This window comes from Sphaerodactylus townsendi, linkage group LG02 (assembly GCF_021028975.2).
Source record: "Sphaerodactylus townsendi isolate TG3544 linkage group LG02, MPM_Stown_v2.3, whole genome shotgun sequence".
In the NCBI taxonomy this organism is placed as follows: domain Eukaryota; kingdom Metazoa; phylum Chordata; class Lepidosauria; order Squamata; family Sphaerodactylidae; genus Sphaerodactylus; species Sphaerodactylus townsendi.
In genome coordinates this window covers 56,957,007-56,982,365 of record NC_059426.1, presented here as the reverse complement: position 1 = coordinate 56,982,365, position 25,359 = coordinate 56,957,007, and the positions used below count along the sequence as shown (strand labels likewise).

Genomic DNA, 25,359 nt, shown 5'->3' with positions numbered 1-25,359 from the left:
AGCTTGATGGGTGAACTTGGGCTAGTCGCAATTCTCCCTGACTCTCTCAATCCAAACTACCTAGCAAGATATCTGTTGTGGAGAGAGGAAGGGAAGGAGTTTGTACGCAGCTTTGATACTCCTTACAGATACTCCTTTCAGGGTATAGATCCAAACTCTCTCCTCTTCAAGATGTCTTCGTTTTGGGGCTATCTGACTTTCCTTTTTTGTCTGATTTGTTGTTGATTTCTGGAAAGATATTCTGTGAATTCCACATTTCTCTGTGCAGTTTTTAAGTGAGCTGAATGTATCTCACATCCATTGTAAAGGAGAGAAATGAATGACAAAAGTGTAGAAAGGGGAGAGAAAAATTAAGGAAAAAGGAGGGGAAAGTTGTTTAATTTTGCCGCATCACACTAACTACCACTTTACAAGATCTGGCTGAGCTGGCTCCAAGGGAAGGATAAGAAAAAGGCTAGACTACTGGAGAAAATGACCTTGTTAGTAGACTGCATGCTGGCAATTACTGCAGCAGCTATCAGCCATGCTGTCTTATGCTCCAGTGCTGATTTGGCTTAGGCAAGTTTGCTTCCAACTTGCAGAAAGGCGAGCCTAGCTCGTAGTCAGAGTGCCTTTTACTGTGCTCAGGCTTCCCTGCACACATAGCGGGTGCAGCCAGAACTATATTTTGTAAAAATGGAAAGACATTGTGCAGGATGTCAGCAGGACGGCCCTCTGGCTGATTTGAGCCCTCTGTCAATGGGAAAGAGTTGGTGTATAGAACTAGCCCAAGATACAGGAGCTTCAGAACTATGAGCATAGGCAGTCTGAACCCTAGGGATTGGGGCAAATGGCTCCCTCTACCCTACCTAATGTCATCCCTGAAGCAGGACTCTTGCTCCCTGTTTCACAGATATTTTCTCTCTCTCTCGTTAATGCTTTAATTAGGTTAATGGCATTCACCTAGAAAAAGCCTCCGGGTCCTGCGTTTCATCTGCTGAATCTGAACTGTCTGGCATCATAGTAATTACGTGTAGTTTTCCTGCAACTTTATGGGTACACTTTTCGCATCCAATGTCTGAAGCTACTTGTCAGATGCTATTAGTTAATGCTACGTAATCTGCCACTAGCCAAATTGCCTAATTACCACTTATTTGGAAGACAGAGTATATTCTTCAGGATGGTGCTTGTGCTGAGATGACTATTGTGAGAAGATGGCCAAGCATCAAATAGGGTTGTGTTGCTTCCAGGCTAGATTTAAAGGGTATGGATAAAGGATCAGAGGTCCATGGGCCTGAGTATGAGCAACTGAGTATAAGACTGCATTTTGCTGTATCAAAATCCGGTCTATCACAGCACTATCCAGCTGTATTTCAATACCACTTTTATATGTAAATAGCATTCCTAGGGTGGTTTTTTTCACCCTTTACTTTTTGATCAGTATAATACTTTGGCTATTCCTCAGGCTATTCAGTTAAATCAAGGCTGCTGTATATTTTGATCCCAAGCACTAAGGGCACAGTTGCCTTCATATCTGCAACTGCAGCTGGGAGAAGCTCAGCTTCGACAAATTATTCTCATTTTGCGAAGTGTGCATTTAAATTTAAAGTGAATTAACATCCCACTTCGGAGTTTCAAAGACAAGATACGCAAAGGGGATTTCAAGCCTTTTTTTTTTTCCTAATTGTGATTTAGCATATTCATAAGATGTGACTTTGCAATTTGCAGTTTTGATGTTTAAGGAAACAATGTTTTCAGTTGCAGTGAACCTGCTATGACATTAGTTACTTCACTCCACTAATGAAATGTGCACTGCTAAATGAATAAGGCCAAATTGCACAGTTATGAGTTTAGCAGCCTGATCTTCCAGATGCCAAATTGAAATCAAGGAATTGGACCCTTCGAAAATTCCTCTCCCCCCCCAACAAAACCCACTCTTTTCCCAAACAGTGATTTCAAACATTGTGCTCAAACCTCAGTTAGCTGTTATATGTTAGCTACGATGTTATTCTGAGCTACCACTTTGCCTGTACAGAATACTATATGGATTTAGGTTTTGTGAGCACCTTTTGGCTAATGCCAGTGACATTGCCGGTGGTAATCAGCACTTTCCCTTCCTGTGTTTGCAACAGTTGGAAGCAACTTTTAATGTTTCTCTTATTTCCTCTTCCTTTTAGAGACTGAGCCAGAGGTCCTTAGTGTTGTGCCCTTCAAGGCCAGGATATTGCTGACACTTTTTCTGTTGCTCGTTGAGTACTTTGAGGAAGTGGGCAGGGGCAGGTGGGACTTTTGCCTGGGAAGGCTTCTGATTGACTACTGAAGATTTGATTGGAAGAGCAGATTTTTTTTTTATTGCTCTGGCAACGGCTACCACTACAGCAAAAGGATCGGCATTATGTCGTGAAGTTAAGCTGTGGCAATCATTTTGCGCCTGGCAGATCCTCCTGTGGCAGCCATTTTGGGTCAGCCAATTTGTTGCTGTGCCCTCCATGGCAGAGTTCCAAATGTGCTGGTAGATTTGAAAAGGTTAGGAACTCCTGGATTGAGCGATTCCCACTATGCTGCCCATCTGTGCTTTGAGAGTCAGTGTGGTATAATGTTTAGAGTGTTGGACTAAGACTACATTGACCCAACTTAAAATCCCCACTCTGTACTTGAGCCAGTGACCAGCCCAGCCCAGACTACCTTGCAAAGTTGTTGTGAGTGTTAAAAATGTGAGAAATAGCATGGTATTTTGTAAATTTATTTTTTAAGAAAAAAAGATTTAGACAATACACGAGTCAATAAAACGAAAGAAGATGAGGAAGAAAGACTTACAATACCTATAGTGTGATCCTATCTCTGTGCTTATTGTTCCAAAATATTATATTGTACCAAAACATTTTAATATTTTTAAAATTATTTTTGAATGTCCTTCCGGTGTGGATATGTAGTTAAGTTCAAATTCTACTTCAGCCAGCAGTTCATTGGGGCTCCTTGGTCAAACCGTGTCAACCTGCATTTTGTATCAGGGAAAATAATGAACTGTATGACAGTGTTATTTTACAGTTGTAAAAAAAAAATCTTAGTGATAATAGCTGAGCAAAAGAACAAGTTGCTTAGATAAATAGAAGGATTTGTTTCAGTGAAGGTACCTAAGAGGAGTGTAACAAGAGATGTGGCTCGGGTTTGCTGGCAGTTTCATCTTTATGTGTGTCCTGCCCTTTAATTCTGAAGGCACATTATTTTTCCCTACAGTGAAGATGTCTGCAAACGAGGGTTCACAGTCATCATCGATATGAGGGGCTCGAAATGGGACCTGATCAAGCCTCTCCTGAAGACCCTACAGGAAGCATTCCCTGCAGAAATTCACGTTGCCCTGATAATCAAGCCCGATAACTTCTGGCAGAAGCAGAAGACAAATTTTGGAAGTTCCAAATTTATCTTTGAGGTAAGATTGAAAGCCTTCAGTGATTTGCAAGAGATATTAATTCATCATTTACCCATTTACACCCGAACAAGAATGTAGTAGAAAGTGACATACAATGCATATCCGTTGGGCACCCATTTTGTTTTACTCTTGGCTCTGCTGACGTGCACTGATGGTATAGCTGCTACACAGCCACAGCGATTATATACGTGGACATTTTCTTGGCTAAAGTTAACTGAAATTCTGTCTCAGAAATCTAGCATAAAGCTTCAGTGAAAAAGTCACTGTTGGCTGCCCATGTCAGCCTGAAAACAAGATACTACCTTCAGGCTCAGAGGGATGGAAGTTCATAGCCGCTGCTCCTTCAGATTAAAAAAATCTGCCTTTTAGTTGGTTCTTTTGACTTTAAAATAGCCCTGTCTACTGCCAGGTTTACATATATATTTCCCCTTGAGAGTGCAGCTAGTCACAAGCTGTTGGTAAGCAAAAAAGAACAAGGCTGACACTTGACTGACTAATGTGGATTCCAGGAGCCTGCTGTCAACAAGAGAGACAACCCAAGAAGCCTCTGTGCCATTAATTCAGAACTGCTTATGCAAATTATTTTTCATTTCTCCTGGAAAGATTGAATGAGCAAGCCATAATTTTGATTGGTTGCTTCTGAAATGGGGAGAAATATGACAGTTGATAGGCTGTTACCTTGTCTTTGCATATCCTTTTTCCCTTCCTGATGAAGTTTGATAATGTATTCCTATTCATCTCAAATTCTCCAGGGGGAGCCCATCTGAATAATAAATGTGTCTGTAGAATGCTTTAAATAAAAAAAAGGCCTCCTGTCATATCATCATGCTGAAAAGTCTGACCGTGACAAGTGGGAATATTTTTGAAGTGGATTTTTTTTAGAAAAGAGCGAAGTATCTTCAGCCTTCACTGACATGCTCTGTGCTAAACTTAATCATCATCTGAAAACCGCAAAGGGCCACTGTCTAGGTTGGCAGGCTCACAAACCTTAGATTCCTTTTTGAAAGGTTTGCTGTGCCACCATTGTACGCTTCTAAACCCATTGGATTCAACTGTGCTTCAGGTTCGTTTTTACAGTTTTATCATGTGACCTTGGCTCAACCATTCTAAAAGCAATTGGGTGAAATATTACTGGATGTATATACTAAGATGTTCAGACCCTCACCCCAGTTATCTCAGTATATAGCTGCACTAATGCTTCCCTTTAAGCTCCTTGTGTAGCCCATTTAATAAAACAAAGGGTGATGTTACTATTGTGTGGTATGAACCTTTGTAGGTCCACTGATGATGACAGATGATACAGCCAGCTTCAGGAAATCTTAGGAGGAGGAAAGGAAGAACGGGGAGGCAGAAATGCCACCTCAACAGCGGGTACACTTCTCTAGTTGTACCTGAGGCAGATTCCGCATGGGCCAAAAACAGCGGTGTGAAAATGGTGTAAACCCTTTTGCACCATTTCAAACCCCTTTACACTGTTTTCACACCGCTGTTTTTGGCCCATGAGGAATCCGCCCTTGATACATAGATACAATGTTTTTTGCTGCACCTGCTTAGAACCTGGAAGCTCAGGATTCCAAATTGAACTCAGAACTCAGGATTCCCAATCGAAATGCCACTCTGTGGTTTGATGTTGCACGAACAAGCTTGAACAGGACAAATGCAAACTGTAGCTTGCCTGTTCTATGTTGACTGCCCACTGTTTATACCTAAAACAAATGAAACATGAATGTAAAAAGAAGAACTACTGAATAACTGATAGAGCCTTCCAAGGTCAGTGATAGTAGGAACAGGCGAAGGACAACTCAATGTAGCATCTGTATTTGGAAGGCCTGTTTGTGTCTATGAAGCAATACAAAGAAAAATTGCCAAATGGTGCTGCGTGATGCATGAACAGGCCTTTATCTTCATGTTCACACTTAAGAGTGTGAATTTTCATCCCTTGCTAGGATTTTGCATTTCCCTAATTTTTCACTCTGATCTGCTTTTCAAAGAGGGGAGCAAATTTATATGCCATTCACGTGTGTGTGTGTGTGTGTGTGTAAACTAGAAGCCCCTTGGAAAGCTCTGACCTGCCTGTGGCAAAAGCCAACTGGAGCAATCTAAAAAGAAAATAAAGAGCAGAGTGATGTGTGTTTTGGCAGGGTTCAGCACCTGCTTCCAGTTGCACGCCTGAAACCTGTATAATGGCTTTATAATGCAAGTAGCAGAATCCAGTAGACTATCACATATCCACTTAGGAGAGCATTCAAGCCAGAATAGCTAAGGGCTACAGGGAAGAATTACGTCTAGGGTGATACGGAACGTACACTTCAATTTAATGTGATCTGCCACAGAAACAACGGTCCATTCTGCATAACTGAAATAAAACATCCTGAGGATGCAAAGAAGGCACTTGGCACAGTCATTTTCCCAAGATGTCCTTAGGATGCCTTATTTCTGCTCAAGGTGTCTTTTTAAAATAGAATTTCAAAGTGCACCTTTTTTCAAGGCACCTGGAAGACATCCCCTGCCTGGCTGTGCAGAATGCAGAGCTCAGGAGGCATCTAATCTCCCCCCCACTCCCCTGCCAAACCATTTTGTTCTCTGGCCAGTTTCACCCTCCACTTGTGCCCAACATTTTGTATGCTGTGAAGGCAGAGGTGGGATCCAGCAGGTTCTCACTGGTTCCTGAGAGTAGGTTACTAATTATTTGTGTGTGCCGAGAGGGGGTTACTAATTGGTGATTTTGCCACGTGATTTTTTCATTAGTTACGCCCCTCCTCTCAGCAGTAGCGCGCAGAACTTGAAGCAGTCTAGCAGGAGGTGCACTGGTGTGCATGGCAGCCTGCGCCTGCATGCATTCTTTTCCCGCCCAAGGACTGGCTGTGTCCTTGCCACAGTCCTGCCGAGGAATGCCCCGCCCCCGGAATGCCCGGCCATGCCCCCATTATGCCCCACCCAGCCCCATTGGCGCTACGCCACTGTTTGAATCCCACCACCATGGGAACCTGTTACTAAAATTTTTGGATCCCACCACTGTGTGAAAGGGATCTCCCTGCCTCCATTTGCTAAAGGTTGCCCCAGGATGTTTGCCCTGCAGGCTCTGATCAGCCTGAAAAGTACATAGTTGTACTCAGCTCTTCCTGTCAATTCTAGCAATATATAGTTTTCCTTAAACAATTTTTTTTGGGGGAAGAGCTATCTTTGAAGATACTCAGACAAACAAAGGAGAATCTTAGCCTCTTGGAGGACTCCCATTGAAAAGCATTGGGACTGCAGAGGACAGGAATTGGTTGGAAGAACTGAGTACAAATAGGTACTTTTTGGTCACCTCTTTTTAAGATGTCCCACAGACATCTTTTTTGTGCTGTGTGTCATGGACCATTATTTTTCCCCCGTCCCCACAACGTCTAATGACCAGTTTAGCTTCAGATGTGCCTGTGATTCCAGAAAAGTTCACTTTTGAAAAAGTTATCAAATGAATTAAAAATTCTTAAACCTTGTTTAATTAATGACTAGTAAATGTCCTTTCAATTTAAAGTATAAGCATAAAAAGCAACCTGTTAATAGCACTGCTTCTTATAAAACCTAATATGTGGTACCACTGGATGGAATGTTGATGTTGGATATGCGAAATCTGGTTTCAGATTCCAGCTCAGTGGACTGGCTTGACTGATATAACTTCTTATTTTTGAAAGGCATTTATCTACCAATAAAATTAATCTGGTGCATACTAACAGTGTTGGGAGCTGTACCAAATGAATCAGGTACCACATACACTTGTGACAAACATTGAACCACATTTCATTCCCCAGCCAGATATTCCCTGATTATGCAACTAAAAATGAAACTTAGCAGGTTTCTGATCGATAGAACTATTGTAATCAGTATTGTCGTCTTGCTTGTGTGATGAAGAACTGGCGGAGGAGCAATCTGTGCATATGATCGCGTACAAAAGCCAATTTCTGTTAATCTTGCTAAAAGACTGGAAACTGTCCTGGGCAGGGTGGTAGAATCGGCCTGCAGAGGAACAGAGCTCCCACGTAATCAATACTGAAGCAGTAAAGGTAGGATCTGAGCCAAAGCCTTCACTCTCAGCTGATTTTTTTTTACCAGATGGTGATGCTGTATAAGTGGGAGAGGCCCAGTCATTTATAGAAGAGGCCCTGATTTGCACTTCATTTATATTAGAGCTGCCTCTTGCCAGCTCCTTGAAGGGGATAATTTTACTGTCACTGCCAAAAATGGGGGGGAAAGAGAAAGGTTTTTGCCCCAACTGGCTGGCAAAGTTTTGCTGCCTTATTGCCTCTCCCTCATACTGTTTGATAAATACTTAAAGATTGTTTGTGTGGGGTCAAGAATTATATTATCTATTTTCTTCACTAAAAGTTAAGCCCTTTTTTTAAAAAAAATGTTTTTTTCTCTCTCTCTCCAGACGAGTATGGTCTCAGTTGAAGGCCTAGCAAAGCTGGTTGATCCCTCCCAGCTAACAGAGGAGTTTGAAGGATCCTTGGATTACAATCATGATGAATGGATAGAGTTGAGGGTCTCCTTGGAAGAGTTCTTCAATAGTGCCATCCATTTGTTGTCTCGGCTAGAGGACCTTCAGGAAATGTTGGCTAGGAAAGAATTTCCAGTGGATGTTGAAGGCTCAAGAAGACTGATAGATGAACACACACAGCTAAAGAAGAAAGTACTCAAAGCTCCAGTGGAGGAATTGGACCGTGAGGGTCAGAGGTTATTGCAGTGCATAAGGTGCAGTGACGGTTTTTCTGGAAGGAACTGCATTCCTGGCAGTGCAGACTTCCAAAGTCTTGTGCCAAAGATCACCAGTCTTTTGGACAAACTGCATTCGACCCGGCAACACTTGCACCAGATGTGGCATGTCCGCAAACTGAAACTGGACCAGTGCTTTCAACTTCGGCTTTTTGAGCAAGATGCAGAAAAGGTGAGCAACAGACCTTTTGCTTTGTCAGCGTCATTGCACTATCAGGGCAATGCCATGATTGCAGCCAAATCAGTATGTTTCTGCAATTAGCAACATGAGGAATTAATCAGGAATATAAACCTCAGGTTGCTAGCAAACTTATTTTATGTGACTTGTAAAGTAAAATCACTGAACTAATTGTTGGAAGTAGCCAGCAGCCTGAATGCCAAGAATAACTCACCTCTGGCTGTTCTGAGGGAAGTTGATCTGGTTTGAGTATTTGCTGGCAGATGTGAGGCACCATATAGACAGCTCTATTCCTGTTGCTTCCACCAGCAAAACTGGATGATGTGTTCTTAAGGGCAACCCAAATCACAACCGCTTCCACTTGAAGGGAGCTCTTAAGGAAAGGAAATTATGAATGTTTTGGATAGAGAGCTAACATTTACAAGTTTTTTGAGTCGCAACACATGCAAGTAATCAGCAACAGCCAGCTGACTCGTAGCCCAGGTGTGACCAAAGGCCAACCACTGGATTGTAGCCCTTCTCCACTGATCACTAATATCTGATTAATAAGTGTTTCGAAGAGCTTTCTGTCTATCCACACATTTTTATTTTGCCCTTCTTCTGAGGAGCTGAGGGTGACATGTAAGATGGTATCCTATCCCCTCATTTTGTCCTAACCATGAGTGGTAGGTTAGACTGAGAAAGAGTGACTGGCCCATGATCATGCAGTCAGTTTCAGTGCTGAGTAGGGATTTGAACCCACTCTCCTACAGTCTAGCCTGATATTATAACCGCTAGCATTCCTTGGCTCTGGAAAATAATGTCATGTTATCATATGTCAAGTAAGAGGAGGGACAGGGGACCATGCTGCAAGTCTAGATAGGAAATACTGGACTGCAGCTCCCTTCCATAAGTTTGTGAGATGGAGGTCCTGACACCACTCTGAAACTTTTCACTGCACCCCTATTGTGGTTTATAGTAAGGGGTTTCCAAGGAAAGGGGAGTGGACTGCTGACTCTCAGGTGTGGGTCACTTTAAGTTCAGTCAAGAAGAGGGGCAGGGCAAGAAAGGGGGGCATAACTATCTGGGTCAAGAGTTCTGTTTCCTCTCCTCCCGGGAAATTTCAGTTTGCAAGCTCCTGAGATGCAATGAAGAAATTGTATTATTTCAACCGTAGGGTGTAACATCATCACCAGTTTCTGGTGAGTTGGCCAAAAACTCCTGATGGTATCATCAACAGCACTCAGTGGCACAATATCACACTATATTTCCTAGTGTATTTGTAATAAAGCATGATATCTGAATGCATTGATCTAGATTGTTCCCCACAATTGAGTTAGTTGTTTTTACCCTCCCCAAAAGATGCCATAAAGTGGAATTTTTCAGTTTCTCTTAAATATGACTCTTTTACACCTCTTGTGATATTCTGTTGCTTTCCTTACAAGCAAGTCAGCTGCACTTTTCCTTTGATTTATTTAGATATTTATACTCCAGGTTTCTCTCCTGTGGGAATCCAAAAGCAGCTTATATACTCTATTCTCTTCCATTTTATCCTCACAACAATCCTGGGAGATAGGTTAGGCTGAGAGAGAGTGACTTCAAGACGCCAGTGTGAAGACTGACCGGCAATTTTCTTTATTAGAGGTTGTGAGTGAGAACTAGACAGTCTGGCAACTCACTGTCTGCTGAGCTGCACAAGCATTTGGTGGAATGCTGAATAGAGTGGGAACAACCATCCTTCTTGGACCTTCTGCTAATGGAGTGACATTGAATTTTAGAAGACTTACTGTGTAAGCCTTTTCAAAGCCATATGCTCCTGAACCCACTTACTTTAATGGACTTAGAAAGTTATAACTCTGCTGTTCGCTTTGTAAGCATTCACCTAATCCTTTTCAACATGGAGAAAAGAGAGATAATAGGGCCCTTTGTTATATACTCTGCCTTTCCACCCAACACTGCCAGGATGCAAGATGGGTAAAAACAACAAATACTATTAAGATTATCAGCTTCTACTGGAACCACTTTTTTTGTCATCGTCACATCTGACTTATGGTGACTTGAGAGGGTTTTCAAGGCAAAACATTTTCAAAGGTGGTTTGCCATTGTCTGCTTTTGCATAATGATCCTGATATTATTTACTGATCTCCCATTCAAATTCTTACCAGGGCCAACCCTGCTTATCTTATGAGATCTAAAGAGATCAGACTAGCCTGGGCTATACAGGTCAGGGCTCTCTGAGGTGTGAAGTTGTGAAACTGCAACTGATGTCCAGACTATACAAAACAGGTCCCCTGGAAGAGATGTCAGCTTCAGAGGACAGACTTTATAGCAACACATTGGTGCTGAGTTCCCTCCCCTCCCCAGACTCCACTTTTCTAGGGTTGCCAAATTCCAAGATGGGACCTGGAGATCTCTTAGAATTACAACTTATCTCTGGACTACAGAGACTGGTTCCCCTGGAAAAAAAGTCACTGCTTTGGAGGGTAGACTCTGTGGTATTATATCCAACCCGAACCCTCTCTTCCGCAGCCTTCACCCCCAAATACCCAGGAATGTTCCAACTTGGAATTAGCAACCCTGCACTCTTCCCAGGCACAGCCTGAAATCTCCAGGAATCTGCTAAGCTGGAATTGGCAACCCTGAACACAGTACTTTTTCTATCCAATTCATGCCTCTTCTTTTCCTCTCTTCTTCCTCCACACTTGTCTAATCTTTCTTTCATATTCCTTGACATACGATGCACTTTTTATGTCTCACAAACCTGATCTGTTGTTTATTTACAATCCAACAGTCAATTCTATGCAATCGCTTTGTAAGAAAAAACAGTGAGACAATTGTAAACTTTATTTTAATGCATAATTATGTACTTGTTCTTTAATAAAAATTAAAAAATACAGTACAGAAATAATCTATTAAAATAATTAAAACTCATAATTACACAAAGTCAGACCCCACACATGTAACCTTTAAGCTTTCCTATAAATAGCTTTGTTTTACAGCCCTTAGGATTCATTATTTGCAATAAGTCAGAATCTACAGAACAAGGCTATATAGTTTTCTTGTAGTTCAAGCCTACAGAGTGTGTTTCATTTAGGTCAGCCATGTGTGGAACATTGAATGAGCAACAGGAGTTAGTTCACACAGTGCACAGCACTGGCTTTAGCGATGGCACAGGTTAAATAGAACATTTTGGCTCTTTAAGATAAAATCTCAGTGCTTTGCTGTTCAAATTAATTCCTTGGCGGATTCGAAGACAGAAAACTATAAATCTTGATCAAGTTTCTGCTCGATAGTGAGGGAAATAAGATTATTTAACCACTAATAAAAGCAAACACAACATTTGTCTCTATCAGATATTGTGGTAACACAAGCCACAGGCTCCACGGTTTCTCAGAAAAAGACAAATTATTGGTGATATCTGTACAGTGCTAATTAGTTGTTTAATTTTTTGACAGAGAGGGAAGGGTGGGGCAGATGTCTCATACTGTACTGGAATAAATACACTGAGGACAAAAAATATTTATCAGCCTACATAGTGTCTGCAAGCCTTCTGGAAATACTTTTGTGCTGGCGTCTGTCCTGCTTTTTCCTGTCTCCTTTTGCTTGGGAGGAGAATTTCTCAGTTATTCCATAGCAGCCCTAACCCATACCAATTTTAGTATCATTTTGCATCTTGAATAGCAGAGTAATCATGGGACAAAAAGCAACCAATTGGTTATCTGCTGTTAATGTAGCTTGTACTTAGCTTATGTTCCGGCCCACTGGAAATAAATTTATTTTTTATACCGTACTTGAAATAGATGTAAACAGGGGGCTACAATAAAAATTTAGGGTGTCCAGCAGTGGGAAATATATATAACTACGATTCAAAGCAGTGGTGTATCTTCCTAGGGACAAGGGGGTCAAATGTACCTGGGTGCCCCCTTGTGGGGGGTGCAAAAATTGCAGGTTCGTTTGTGTGTGTTTTGAATTTTTTAGTGTTTTTTCAGTGTTTTGCCTGCCGGGGGTGCTGTTTTTTGGCTAGCAGCACCAGAATTTCAGGGATTCTTTGGCAGAGTCTCTTGATGATACCAACCAGGTTTGGTGAGGTTTGGTTCAGGGAGTCTAAGTTATAGACTCCCAAAGAGGGTGCTGCATACCCCATTGTTTCCAATGGGAGCTAATAGGAGAATGGGGCTACACCTTTGAGGGTCCATAACTGTGGATCCCCTGAACCAAACTTCACCAAACCTGGGTGGTATCATCAGGAGAGTCTCCTAAATATACCCTGAAATTTTGGTGCTGCTAGCTTAACAATTACACCTCTGACAGCAGGCACCACCCAAATTTCCCCAGATTCTCCTTTTAAATCCACCCCCTTCAGCATGGATTTAAAGGGAGAATCTGAGGTCCCCAGTTTAAACATTGAAAGTGATGCTGTTTCAGGGTGAGGGATAATCCACCCCAAGACAGCATCACTTTCAATGTTGTTTAAAATGGGGACTCCAGATTCTCCCTTTAAGGTGGATTTAAAAGAAGAACCTGGGCTCCCTAGTTCAAACACCATTGAAAGTGATGCTGTTTGGGGTGGATTCCACTGGAGGTGTTTTGTGAGAGATTTACATGCTTAATACCCACTTGCACTGGCTTGGAGGTGTTTCTCAGGCTAACAACGTACCTCATAGGGTTGGTATGAGGTCAAAATTAGGAAACATAGTTGGTGGAGAGAGAACCATGTATGTTTTGCTGGGGGTGGGGGGTGATTTGTGAGACATGATGCTGACAAATCACCCCCCACCCCCAGCAAAACATGCATGACTCTCTCCCCACCAACTCTCTTTCCTAATTACCAAATTATGTAGGGTGGTGAGAACCGCAAAGGACTGTGAAGAGCTCCAAGCGGACCTTGATAAATTAGGTGAGTGGACTAAGAAATAGCACATGCAGTTCAATGTAGCAAAATGTAAAGTGATGCACATAGGGGCAAAAAATCCAAACTTCACATACACACTGCAGGGGTCAGTGGTATCAGTCACAGACCAGGAAAGGGATTTGAGTGTCTTAGTTGATAGTTCCATGGCAATGTCGACTCAATACATGGAAGCTGTGAAAAAGGCAAACTCTATGCTAGGGAAAATTAGGAAAGGAATTGATAATAAAACTGCAACGATTGTCATGCCCTTATATAAAGCCGTGGTGCGACTGCATTTGGAGTACTGTGTTCAGCTCTGGTCGCCACTTCTCAAAAAGAATATCGAACAGATAGAAAAAGTGCAGAGAAGGGCAATGAGGATGATTGAGGGATTGGAGCACCTTCCTTATGAGGAGAGGCTGCAGCGTTTGGGACTCTTTAGTTTGGAGAGGAAACGTCTGAGAGGAGATATGATTGAAGTCTATAAAATTATGCATGGGGTAGAAAATGTTGACAGAGAGAATTTTTCTCTCTCTTTCTCACAAGAATTAGGACTAATAAAAGGAAACATTTCTTCATGCAACGTGTGATTGTGTTTGGAATATGTTGCCACAGGAGGTGGTGATGGCCACTAACCTGGATAGCTTTAAAAAGGACTTGGACAGATTTATGGAGAAGTCGATCTATGGCTACCAATCTTGATCCACCTTGATCTGAGATTGCAAATGCCTTAGCAGACCAGGTGCTCAGAAGCAGCAGCAGCAAAAGGCTTTCACCTCCTGCATGTGAGCTCCCAAAGGCACCTGGTGGGCCACTGCGAGTAGCAGAGTGCTGGACTAGATGGGCTGTGGTCTAATCCAGCAGGCTCTTTCTTATGTTCTTATGTTGTTTGGTAAATGTTTTGCTGGGGGTGATTTGTGAGAGATTTACATGCTTAATACCCACTTGCACGGGCTTGGAGCTGTTGGTTGGTGTGAGGACAAAATTAGGAAACAGTTGGTGGGGAGAGAGCCATGTATGTTTTGCTGGAGATGGGAAGTGTTTTGTGAGCTGGTGCATTGTTTGGTCATGGTGGGGGAGGGTGGCTCCCCCACCATATTGGGGGGCGCCAAACTCAGGTTTTGTCCCCGGGCTCTAGTTTACCTAGATACGCCTTTGATTCAAAGTAATTTATTAAACCAGAGGAAATAGATGGAAGTGCAGTCTCTTCGCAAGTGTCATACTGAAATACTTGTAGCATAATCCTCTGAACCACAGTAGAATCCTGCCTGCACGAATCCAAGGTCAATTCTGTATGGTCCAAATATCCCAGGTTGAGCAAGGGAAATATCCTGGTTTGGCCAAGACGTCCACACAGTTCCAGTCCTAAAGCAGGTTTGTCCTGCAAGTCAAGTCAAGTCAAGTATTTATTGTTTGAGCCATTGGCTATAGCAATACAAAAATACATGCAGTTAAAACAGTAACTTAGTTAAAACAATAATTTAAATTAAAACAATAATTTAGTTTTACATTAAAATATAAATTATTAGTGTTCGCAATCTCTAAATTAAAATGCCCCATCAAATACGTCAGATGTTTTTGCAGCTTCTTCAGCTAGTCTAAGTTAATCTCCAGTACTTTACAACATTAGTTCAAACAGCGCTTTAAATACTTTGCTCATAGTTTCCTAGCCGCCAGGGCAAAGAGAGCCATCTTATAAGAAACATAGGAATCAATATCAGATAATAAGAAAATCAGTTTCTCATCATCGGACAAAAAAGCTGTCCTAGGTAGTATTGGCTCCAAAAACCTTTTCCTTATTTCAGAATATAAAGGACAGGAGAGTATGTAGTGGAAGAGATCCTCAGGCTCTTGTTTTCCACAGATACAAAAGCGCTGAGAAAATGATACTCGTGTGTATCTGCCACTAAGCACTGCAATATTTCCCTTATCTTGGGTTTTTCAAAAACTGCTAAAATCGTGATCTTTTTCCAAAATCCCTCACTTAATCAGCTTCTGTAGGAATGCCACAGGAGCAAAACCGATTTATTTTTCCCGCCCCACTGCCTGATCTCCCCTCCTTACATCATGTCAGTTTTATTTCTGCTCAGTTGCAGCCCACCCTTTACGAAACATTCCCCAAGCAAATTTTCTGCCCTTTGATAACTTTACCAGGAGCCAGGCAAGCAAACCCATGGGGGTTCAACAAGGCCCTCTTCCCGTGGGGGAAAGCACAAGTGCTCACCCCATTTCCGCTCACTTTTGCCAAGTATTGCTCGCTAGCCGAGCCACAGCCCGGAGAACCCAGCCCTGCAGCTCCAGGCTCACATTCCTGACGGTGTCCTGCTTGGTTTTTGCAGTTGCTATGGATCCATCAATCGGAAGCATTGCTTTGGGGGGGGGGGGGAGAGCCAATCAGAATGCAGCACACCGTGGATGTTCAAACATGAGTGCTGCACAAACCACAAAAGACAGGCTTGTGTGAAAGAAATCGGAGTATTTCCTCTCAGTCTTAACTCATTTCCTTCACAGAAACGGGCACCCATGCAAAGAGGGAAACTGGGATAAATTAGACCCAGATTTTTAAATAACGAATATAACCCAGTATTATTATGTTGTGCGGAATCTGCCCAATTGGAAAAATGGGGGTGGTTCAGGTCAAGGAACAACACCATCTTTTGCCCTTGTGGCTTGTGTAGATGCAAGTAGATCTATGAGGCTGCTCCAAGAAAATATCCAAGGTATATTTTTCATCACACTTAACATGTTTTAGCTTAAAGTAACATGTGTAATTACTGTAATTATTAGGCATAATTACTACAATTCCAGTAGCCTTTGAAATAGTGTCTTCGGTATTCTTCCGAAACAGTACTCTGAACAGTCATATCTGATTTGATTGTGCCAATAAAAGAGAGGGAGGGAGCCAGTGCAGGCTTTAGAAATCAGACAAGGTTGTTTTTTCTCCCTTTTATACTCAGCAGCACCTAAGATTTGGCAGCTAGAGGTTTAGTGTGATGTTAATGTAGAGCTGAGAAAATCTGAGAAAATCAAAACAGGATATAATTTGCCTATGAAGGCTTCAGCTGCTCATTTCTACACATATCGGGACAGAGCATTTTTCTCCAGGCTTGTTGGCAGCCCTGCAGTGGCTCTTCCTCTCATGCCAAATACTTCTTCATGGCGTGAGCCTCTACAAAATAAATTAACCGTACTCTGAAGCACACTTCCAGGCCCTTCGCTTACCCTGAAGATTGGATTGACAGTTTTTCTCTTCCAGTGGCTGATATTGGTGCAGTTTTATGCATACTTGTAGGCATCCATGCATCATTTTCATCTGTGGTTCTGTGATATTCTCTGTTCCTTTTCTGTAAACTGAAAAATCTGGGCTCTTCTCAGATGCTACTTTGAGAAGCTATTTGGAATTACACATACCGTGTTTTCCCAAAAATAAGATGGTCTTATATTAATTTTTGCACCAAAAGAAGCATTATTAGGGCTTATTTTCAGGGTAGGGCTTATTTTAGGGGAAATATGGTACCTTCACAATTCATTAAGGCGGGCTCTCAGCAGCCCCTTTGCTTTCCTGAACGTGTGATGCAAGCTGCTGGATCATACCATTCTGATCTGTAACTACCAGTAGGGCTTGTTTTTGGAGTAGGCCTTATATTTTAAGCCTCCTTCAAAAATCGTGAAAAATTATGATAAGACTTATTTTTGGGGTAGATCTTATTTTTGGGGAAACGCGGTATGTATTATTGTCATTTTCCCACCTGTTATGTATCATTGAGGTGGATGAAAATGTATTGCTGCTGCGTAATGAGACTGCTTTTTTTTGTATGTGTGAACTTCAAAAAATTGTTTAGTTAGATAATATTACAGTGGAATAGTATTGTATGAGATTGTATCCATACCTTCTGTGGGATAAGTTTGTGAAAAGTGATTTTCTATTGACTTTTCCTACTCTCTAATGGCCATGCCAGACTGGGAGAGGAACATATCAGAAATTTCCCCTTGTGGATTATTGTTGCATGAGCAAACCCTAAACTCTTGGATCTTTTACTGCTCAAGAAAGAGTGTGCATGTATGTGTGTGGGAGGGCAGTATTTTGTTCCCTAACCTTCAGTACTGGAGGATTAGGAGGTCAATAAAATAGTTTCTGCAAACAGACACCATTAATGGAAGCACTGGAACCAGTCCATAACCCCTCTGTTCTGAATGGAATATCAGTCAACATTTACCTCAGTCTCAGTGAACACTTGATCACCTGGCACTTGAAATTAAATTCCATTTAAATTACAAATAAAATATTTTTATGTGTAGCAAACTTATATTTAGATTTTTGCTAATTTAGGGTTCAAATAGGCCCCCACTCAGTAGAGTTGCCACCTTCCAGATTGGGCCTGGAGTTCTCCCAGAATTACAAATGATCTCCAGAGGTCAGTTCTCTTGTAGAAAATGGCAGGGTAGACCCTTTGGAATCACATCCCTGCAGAGCTCCCTCCCCTCATCCATTTCTGCCTTCCCTAGGCCCTGCCCCCAAACCTCCAGCATTTCCCAAGCCAGAATTGGCAACCCTACTATTCAACTTTGTCTAGACCAGGGGTGTCCAACTCTGGCGCTTCAGATGTTCATGGACTACAATTCCCAGCAGGAGCTGATGGGAATTATAGTCCATGAACATCTGAAGTGCCAGAGTCGGATACTTCTGGTCTAGGCTATCTCACCATGATAGGCATAGATTAATGAATAACTGAAAAGTTTAATGCTGTGAAATCTTGAAAAAATATCCAGCAAAGGATAAAGCAGAATTAGCTGGGGGTGGGGTGGGCACAATTGCCAGATACAGATTGAGAAACTTCTGGAGATTTGGGGATGGAACCCAGTGAGAACAGAGACATCAGAGGGGTACAATATCATACAGAGTCCACCTTACAAAGTGTCCATTTTATCCTGGGAAACTGATCTCTGTAGTCTGGAGAGGAGCTGTATTTTCAGGGGATCCCCAGGTCCCACCTGGAGGTTGGCATCCCTATTAAAGCACGAACAGTGTCATGTCAAGGAACAGAATATTTAAACTGGAGTGGAGAATTCCAAGAAAAAAACTCACATATGTAGAATAACCATGCAATTCCTCGCTAATATTTGTCAGGGAAAGTGTACGCTACTATTACCTGTATTCAGCAGACAGGAGCATGCAGAGAAATGAAACAAACCTATACCAGGGGACAGGCTACCTGCAGTGTTGGTTCTGGGGTCTTTGCAAGTGTGTGTTTGTGAAGAGGAATAGTTAAACTGTTGTGTGTGTGAAGTGCCGTCAAGTGGCATCTGACTCACAGTGACCCTGTGAATCAGTGTCTTCCAAATGTCCTGTTGTTAACAGCCTTGCTCAAATCTCGGAAACTGAGGACCTGGCTTCCTTTGTAGAACCTGTCCGTCTCATGTTGGGCCTTCCTCTTTTGCTGCTGCCTTCAACTTTTCCCAGCATTATTGTCAATTCCAGTGACTTGTAATCAAAGTAACATATCCTCGGTAAAGTCATTTTAACTTCTAGGGACACTTCCAGGGTATCTATAACACTTTTCCATATTTCAAAAGAATCTACTTTCTTCCTGTCAGCTTTCTTTATTGCCCCAGACAAAGCAACAGTTATGGCATGAATTAACTTGATCTTGTTTTGCCAGTGACACACTTTTACACTTAGGAATCAGCAGCAGCAGCAAGCCTTTATTGGCATAGACCAGTGATGGCGAACCTTTTCGAGACCGAGTGCCAAAATTGCAACCCAAAACCCACTTATTTATCGCAAAGTGCCAACAGGGCAATTTAACCTGAATAGTGAGGTTTTAGTTTAGAAAAAACGGTTGACTCAGAGGCGTGCGTTACTCTGAAGTTAGCTTGGTGGTAGTCAGTAGTTTTGCTTTGAAGCAACCATGCAACTCTTCCATCGGGTGAATCATTACCCAAGGAGGGTTTACTCAGAAGCAAGTCCCATTGCCAGCAACTGAGCTTATTCCCAGGTAAAGGATCGTGTTTTAGTTCTTCACATGAAAATCAGTGGGGCTTAACTGCGCTTGACAGGGTTACTTACACTGCTTCCCCAAAACTAGGTCTTCGGTTTAATGCTAATAATCTATCCCAGTGGCTCAGGCCAGCCTATATGTGTGTGTGGGGGGAGGGGATTACTCTGCGCGTGCCCACAGAGAGGGCTCTGAGTGCCACCTCTGGCATCCGTGCCATAGGTTCGCCACCACTGGCATAGGCACTTAAGAATCGTTTCTAGCTCCTTCATGGCTGCCCTTTGCAATCTCAGTCTCCTTCTGATTTCCTGGTTGCAGTCTCCCTTACGGTTGACGATGGAGCCCAGGAATGGAAAGTCTTGAACAATTTCACTTTCCTCATTGTCCACCTTAAAACTGAGTAATTCTCCAGTAGTCATTACTTTTATCTCCTTGGTGTTCAGCTGAAGTTCTGTTTTGGCATTTTCTCCTTTAACTGTCAGCTGTAGTAGTCGCTATTTTCATCCACAAATGCAGTTATCCTGCATTGGCCTTGGCTCGAGACTCTGGGGCAGCAGTTACTGGGGAGAGGCATCCCTAAGACACAAAATAGCTGTGGCTGCTGCATGTGGCTTGACTGGATCCTGGGCGTCTGGAGGCCAGTGGAGCTGAGGGCGCTCTATGAGAATCAGGATCAAATTTAGAGTTGCCAAGCTGGGCTTCGCCATCAGCTAGAGACAGGTAGGGGGAAAACCTTGACATGATGTCAAGTATGTCTAGAAATCTCTGAAATTCTGGTGATTCCTAGACAGGCATGTTGTCACATCCAAGTTTTGCAGGAAGTGATATCATGCCATTGCTGATAATGATTTTTAAATTTTTGCTTTCTCCTGAAGTACCAGCAGGTAGAGGGCAGCTCCAGAACCAATTCAGCTATAAAATTTTGTGAGGGGAATAAATCATAGGCCAACACATTGTGCAAGACTGCAATGCTTTGTTGCAGTTTCTTTCTCTGCAAAGAGAACACCCCTGTTAGGATATTCAGGGCCAGGTTCGCAGAAATACATCTCTGCCTTAACCATTTCAAGTGCTGCTTCATTTCAGATGGCACTTTAACTTTCTGAAGTTGCATGAGCTATAATAAAATAGCATTACAAAGCTGATGACATGATCCCTCTTGCTAATGGGAGGCAGTTTATTTTATTTCAGTCCATTAAGTGCAACAGTAATAAAAGTTCCTGAGCCAAGAGCAATTGAGAGAGTTTGTGTGAGAAAAGAGTTTTTTCCTGCAAAGGGATCTTGGCTGGCTTTATGGAAGCACAAGGGTTCAACAAGGCCCTCTTCCAGAAAATTAGAATCAAAATTTTTCCAGAAAATGATCTGATGCCCTAAATAGAGCATCTGACAAAGGGAACTTTGACTGTTGAAAGCTTATGCCACAATGTGCTTAGCTGCTCAAATCTAGCTGTTCTACTGGAGATCAATACAGATTCCTTCCAAACATAAACGGAGCGTTATCTTATTTAGCACATTTCTTTTGAGTTGTATTTTATAAACAAATTTTTGAAACATCCCATGTTAATGTTAATGTTCTGGCTCAATGGCAACAAACAGTCAAACTGAAATTTGATTAGAAACAACAAGTCACATGTGGTTTAAATATTCCAACAAATTGAAAATTTCACTTTCATTGTTAGATTTAAGGGCGGGGGGGGGGGGAACCACATCTGAAGCTAGCCAAAACTGTTGGCATACTAATTTTAGCACACCCAAAGAACTGTGCATGGTACCATGTACATGATTATCTGCTGATCTATTTAACAAAATTTAACTCTTATCCACTGAGAGTTAATAGTTCTCCTTCTCTCTCTGAAGAAAACTCTATTTACCCTCAGATAAAAGATACTTTAGCAGGATTTCTCTATACTACCTAGGACAATCTGACCCAGACAATGGTTTTTGAGTAGGATTTCTCTTTTCTGTTTCCCTACAGAATTAAATCCACACTCTCTTCTGTAAAATTCCACTGCCTCAATAAGCCTTCTTTGCTTATTCTTCTTTAGTGTATTTTCTCCCAGAGATAAATAGTAACCAGTGTGCTTTTAGTGTATCACTGCTGTATTCTTGGGAACTCAGAACAGACCACTGATGTCTGCCTGACTTGTCCCTCACAAAGAGAAAGCTTTTCACCAAGAGAACGGAATAGTTCACTATACAACCATTCCTTAGCTCTCTTTGCCTCAGATTGATTCTCTGTCCTCACAGCCAGCCAATCACAAGCAACTGTGGTTAACTCCTTGTTTGCTGGAGATTTATTCTAATTACAAGCAGTAAAGTTCTGGATTCTGTCACACCTGGGCTATCCAGGTCAGGACTCTGGACACTTGGACTTACTTTATTTTTACTTCCTTTATTCTCATCAATGAGATGTTTGCAGTCTTTAGGTTTTTATCCTGTTATCATTCAGAACCAGCTAATTTTCTCAGGAAATACAAGGTAGCACATAGAATGTGTTCACAGCCAGGATTAGTGAGAACCTGGAGTGTTTTAGATATACAGAAAAATCATATGATTTCGTACTATCAATGACAGCATGTTCAGAGTAAAATTCTTATTAAATGCAGTGCAGCCCAGCTATCCCAAGGGGTATCATCATTCAGAGAACGTAATGACTGTATCTACTATGAATGCAGCTGCAACCTCCCACAAGCTATTTTCATGACCACAGCGGCAGAAAAATTAGCAGCTACAATTGTGGGAAGCTGCAGCTGGGAAGCTGCTTCTGTAACCATGGAGGCCCTATGTTACTTGTTTAAGGTCTCTGTGTGGATATATCCCTAGAGACATCAGGATATATCAAGTGAAGAGAGATGTTGGAAGCGTGGACTGACCCATAAGAAACTGATAATCCACTCATATGGCATTTCTCAATGCTGTTTGCTTGGCTTTTCTCCCTTTTCCCCACCTCCAATGCAGTCCTTGTAGTTTCCCAAATTCCTTTCAAAGCATTTACAGTACTCAGAACTGCTAACTGGAATGAAAAATCTGGACATGCTTTTGGGTCAGGAAATGTCTGCCAAAATGGAATCCAAATTCCTCAGACTGTAGCGGGTTTGGATGCTGCTGCTTTCCTGAACATCCATCCAAACTGTAGTTCCTCTGGGTATCATTAGCATTGTGAACAATGACTTCCCATCTTCCAGCCATCTGCAAAGAACTCCGTGTGTGTCTGTGTGTAAAACAGCTAGCCAGATCCTTCCAGATGGGTTTTTTTCTGATTCTTATTGAGGGGAAAACATGTACCCGCAAACACACAAGAAACCCTGACAGCTGGTATGCCTAGTCAGTTATTCTAGCTTGTGTTCATTTTTCTTGGGAGCAAGTGTCATAGAAGCCAGTAGGATTTATGTCTGAACAAGTATCCACAGGATTGTGCTGCGTAATGTACAGTATCCCTACAGTATTCCTTCATTTCTGTCTCTGCCTCCCAGGGTTTGTATATAATGGGCATGAAAGATGTTTCCAGGGGTTTTCTTCATGATGACTACCCAAGCTTGCCCATGATGCCAGGCACAGGCGAATGCTATATTAAAGTATGTCACTGCTTGGGAGTAAAGCTCCTGGAACCCTAGAGAATCCTTCTGCTTTCAGACCCAGGATACGTTCTCCTCTTTCCTTAATTCCTTATTTCCATCCTTGTTTCTCTTCACACCAGCTGTTCATTTTGCCAGAAGAAAGACAAAGTTCAGAAAAACTACTTCAGTCTTTTTTTAAATGTTCATTTTTTACTGTTCGTGTAATTGCATATACATGTAGTAATTGGCAACCCTTCATTAATGTAAACTCTTAAATCCCCCAAGTTTCACATATGGTAAACATTCAAGGCTTGCTTGTAAATCAGAGAAGATTTAAAACAAAGCCAACAAAACTGTTGGTTTATGCTGCTCTCTGAGGCTACTTATTCATATACTTTTCTGTATGGATAACCAGGAAAAATGGTGGCTAGAGCTGAAGCCCAGTGACTGCCGACAGAAGAGGAGAGGAACGGAGAGAAGAATAGAGAAGCAGGCACAAGCTGGATGGTACAGGAGGACCTGGGCTCAGAAATTGCCAGGCAACAGTTCCTCTATCCTCTGGCTCCAATTCTCTGCTATTGGATGCAGCTTGTCTTCATGCTTAGTTGCTCTACCCCACCCCCCACCCCTTTGGTCACCTGTCAATCTTTTCTTCCTTCCGGCAAGCATCCAGAAGCTAAAAGCTTGTCTCTGATAGTTTTGAATGTTCCCAAAACAGTGTTGTGTAATTGGAAGTAGCTACACTTAGCTTTGAAAGGGAAAGTTCAGTATACGGGCAGGAGGGAAGGATATTGATGGAAAAGCCTATGTATTTCCTGCTCGGTGGATTGTTTTCAAAGTCCCAGCTGCGATCTCCTTCTATAGTCTTCCATCTATAGTGCCAAGGACGCAGCATCGCGGAGCTGACCTGGAACGCTACGTACCCCGGTTCCAGCTTCCTGGAGGCAGCATGTGATATTTAGCTGTATAATTCGGCATTCTCCTTTTACAAATGCTACTGGATGGTTCAAACTTATTTTGAGAACTGAATGTTCTAATACATTTTCTTTTGCATGGTTTCCTGTCAGTCTTACACTGCTGTGTTTGTTGCAGGCTGTGTTGGGCAACTCTGTAGAATTCAGGAAACATAAACTAATAGGTTCTGTTTTCAGTTACGGAGGGCAACATACTCCATAGGATGTTTTTTTAAAAGGCACATGAAAAAAGGTGATAATGAGCTTTTAATGCTTTCTGGAATTGTTTCAAACTTGCCTTATTCTCAGACCTCAGGGCAGGATCCGAGTAGAGTTCAAATGCTGGATCCAGATAACTGCAGAAAATGTGGAATTCTGATTAGGAGCCAGTGCAGGTGCTTCAGTCTATCAGAAAACCAGAGGCATATAAAAGGGAAGCAGGCTGCTATAGGAACTGCAGTAGCCGTGCAGAAAACCCTTGTACATGTGTTGAATACAGAGGACTATGAATAGGCAGAGAGAATTGAAATATGCACAGAGTGAGCTGGGCACTCCTTTCTCTCTGCTGACTTGATAGTAGTAGCAACCATGTCAGGTAGGACTATATCTGAGCAGAGACATACTCATATTTTGCCATCTTTCCCATCACAATCTTAGTAAATAGCAACTTAGTAAATAACTATCACTATTCACCTCACTTGAATTTCCGGGAAGCAAAAAGGCAACACTGATACTACGCAGAAGAAAGTAGAGAAGCAAAAAAAGCAACCAAAATAGTTATGTTCTCTTTCATGCTCCTATTGAAGATAAATACTTCATTGTATTACAGATTTAAATGTCCGTGCTTGAGACAACTATGTTAATTCATCAAAATGATGACACACATGGCTGGGAGTAACAACTCCTGACATTATGTGTCTGGGCAGTGCAATCCAGATGGGACATGCACTGCAGCGGCCGGACACAGCACGGCGAATGCGGTGTCATTCTGCCTCCAATGCCGCCGAAAGAGGCCTATGCCACACTTTCATGCAGCATAAGTCTGCAGGTTTGCAGGGAGGCATTCGTGGGCTGGAATGCTGGTGCGAGCTGACTAAAGTCAGCTACACCCCTATGAACAGCCCAGCCTGCACAGGTAGAATGGTCACTATTTAAAAATATCGACATCCTTTGCCAACCATTAATTTTGCCAGATAACCAGTGTGAGAAGATCCTCCATGCGGATGCCAATGTAACTCTGCAATGGCGCCCACTTCCTGGTTTGGCTGCTGTGGGGTGCCCGGATGCTGGCATGTTTGCTCCCTCTGCTGGCATGGGTGCCCCTTACACCAACAGAGGGGGCAAATGTATCTGTACAGCCCTCCGCCACTCCCAAATGACTTTCAACCTCTATCTGGATTGGGCCGTTAGAGAAGTGGGTGCATGTAGCCAGTACCAAAGTGATGGACTTTTAATCCATTAGTATATGAATAGTCCTTAAATTGCCAAGTTACTTTCTCTCTTCAAATCCCTCCTCCCAATATACGGGCAAAAGAGTTGCAAGAGTGGCACCTGCAACAGTTGTCACTTTGGAGAATCTTCTCACACTGGTTATCTGGCAAAATTAATGGCTGATAAGGGATGTAGATATTTTTAAATTGTGAC

The 25,359-nt window shown here is 42.3% G+C and overlaps 1 protein-coding gene across 7 annotated transcripts in view; it reads left to right on the top strand.

The window, feature by feature from the left end:
- KALRN (kalirin RhoGEF kinase) overlaps positions 1-25,359 on the top strand; it is a 668,527-nt gene that overhangs the window by 302,533 nt on the left and 340,635 nt on the right. For all 7 annotated transcript variants that reach the window (XR_007243596.1, XM_048485754.1, XM_048485753.1 and 4 more), the window contains exons 4-5: positions 3,217-3,409; positions 7,824-8,336. Coding sequence is in view for 6 of the 7 variants with exons in the window: in XM_048485754.1 (XP_048341711.1) it covers positions 3,217-3,409; positions 7,824-8,336 (706 nt within the window). In the remaining variant the exon portion in view is untranslated. The remainder of the gene's footprint in view (positions 1-3,216; positions 3,410-7,823; positions 8,337-25,359) is intronic.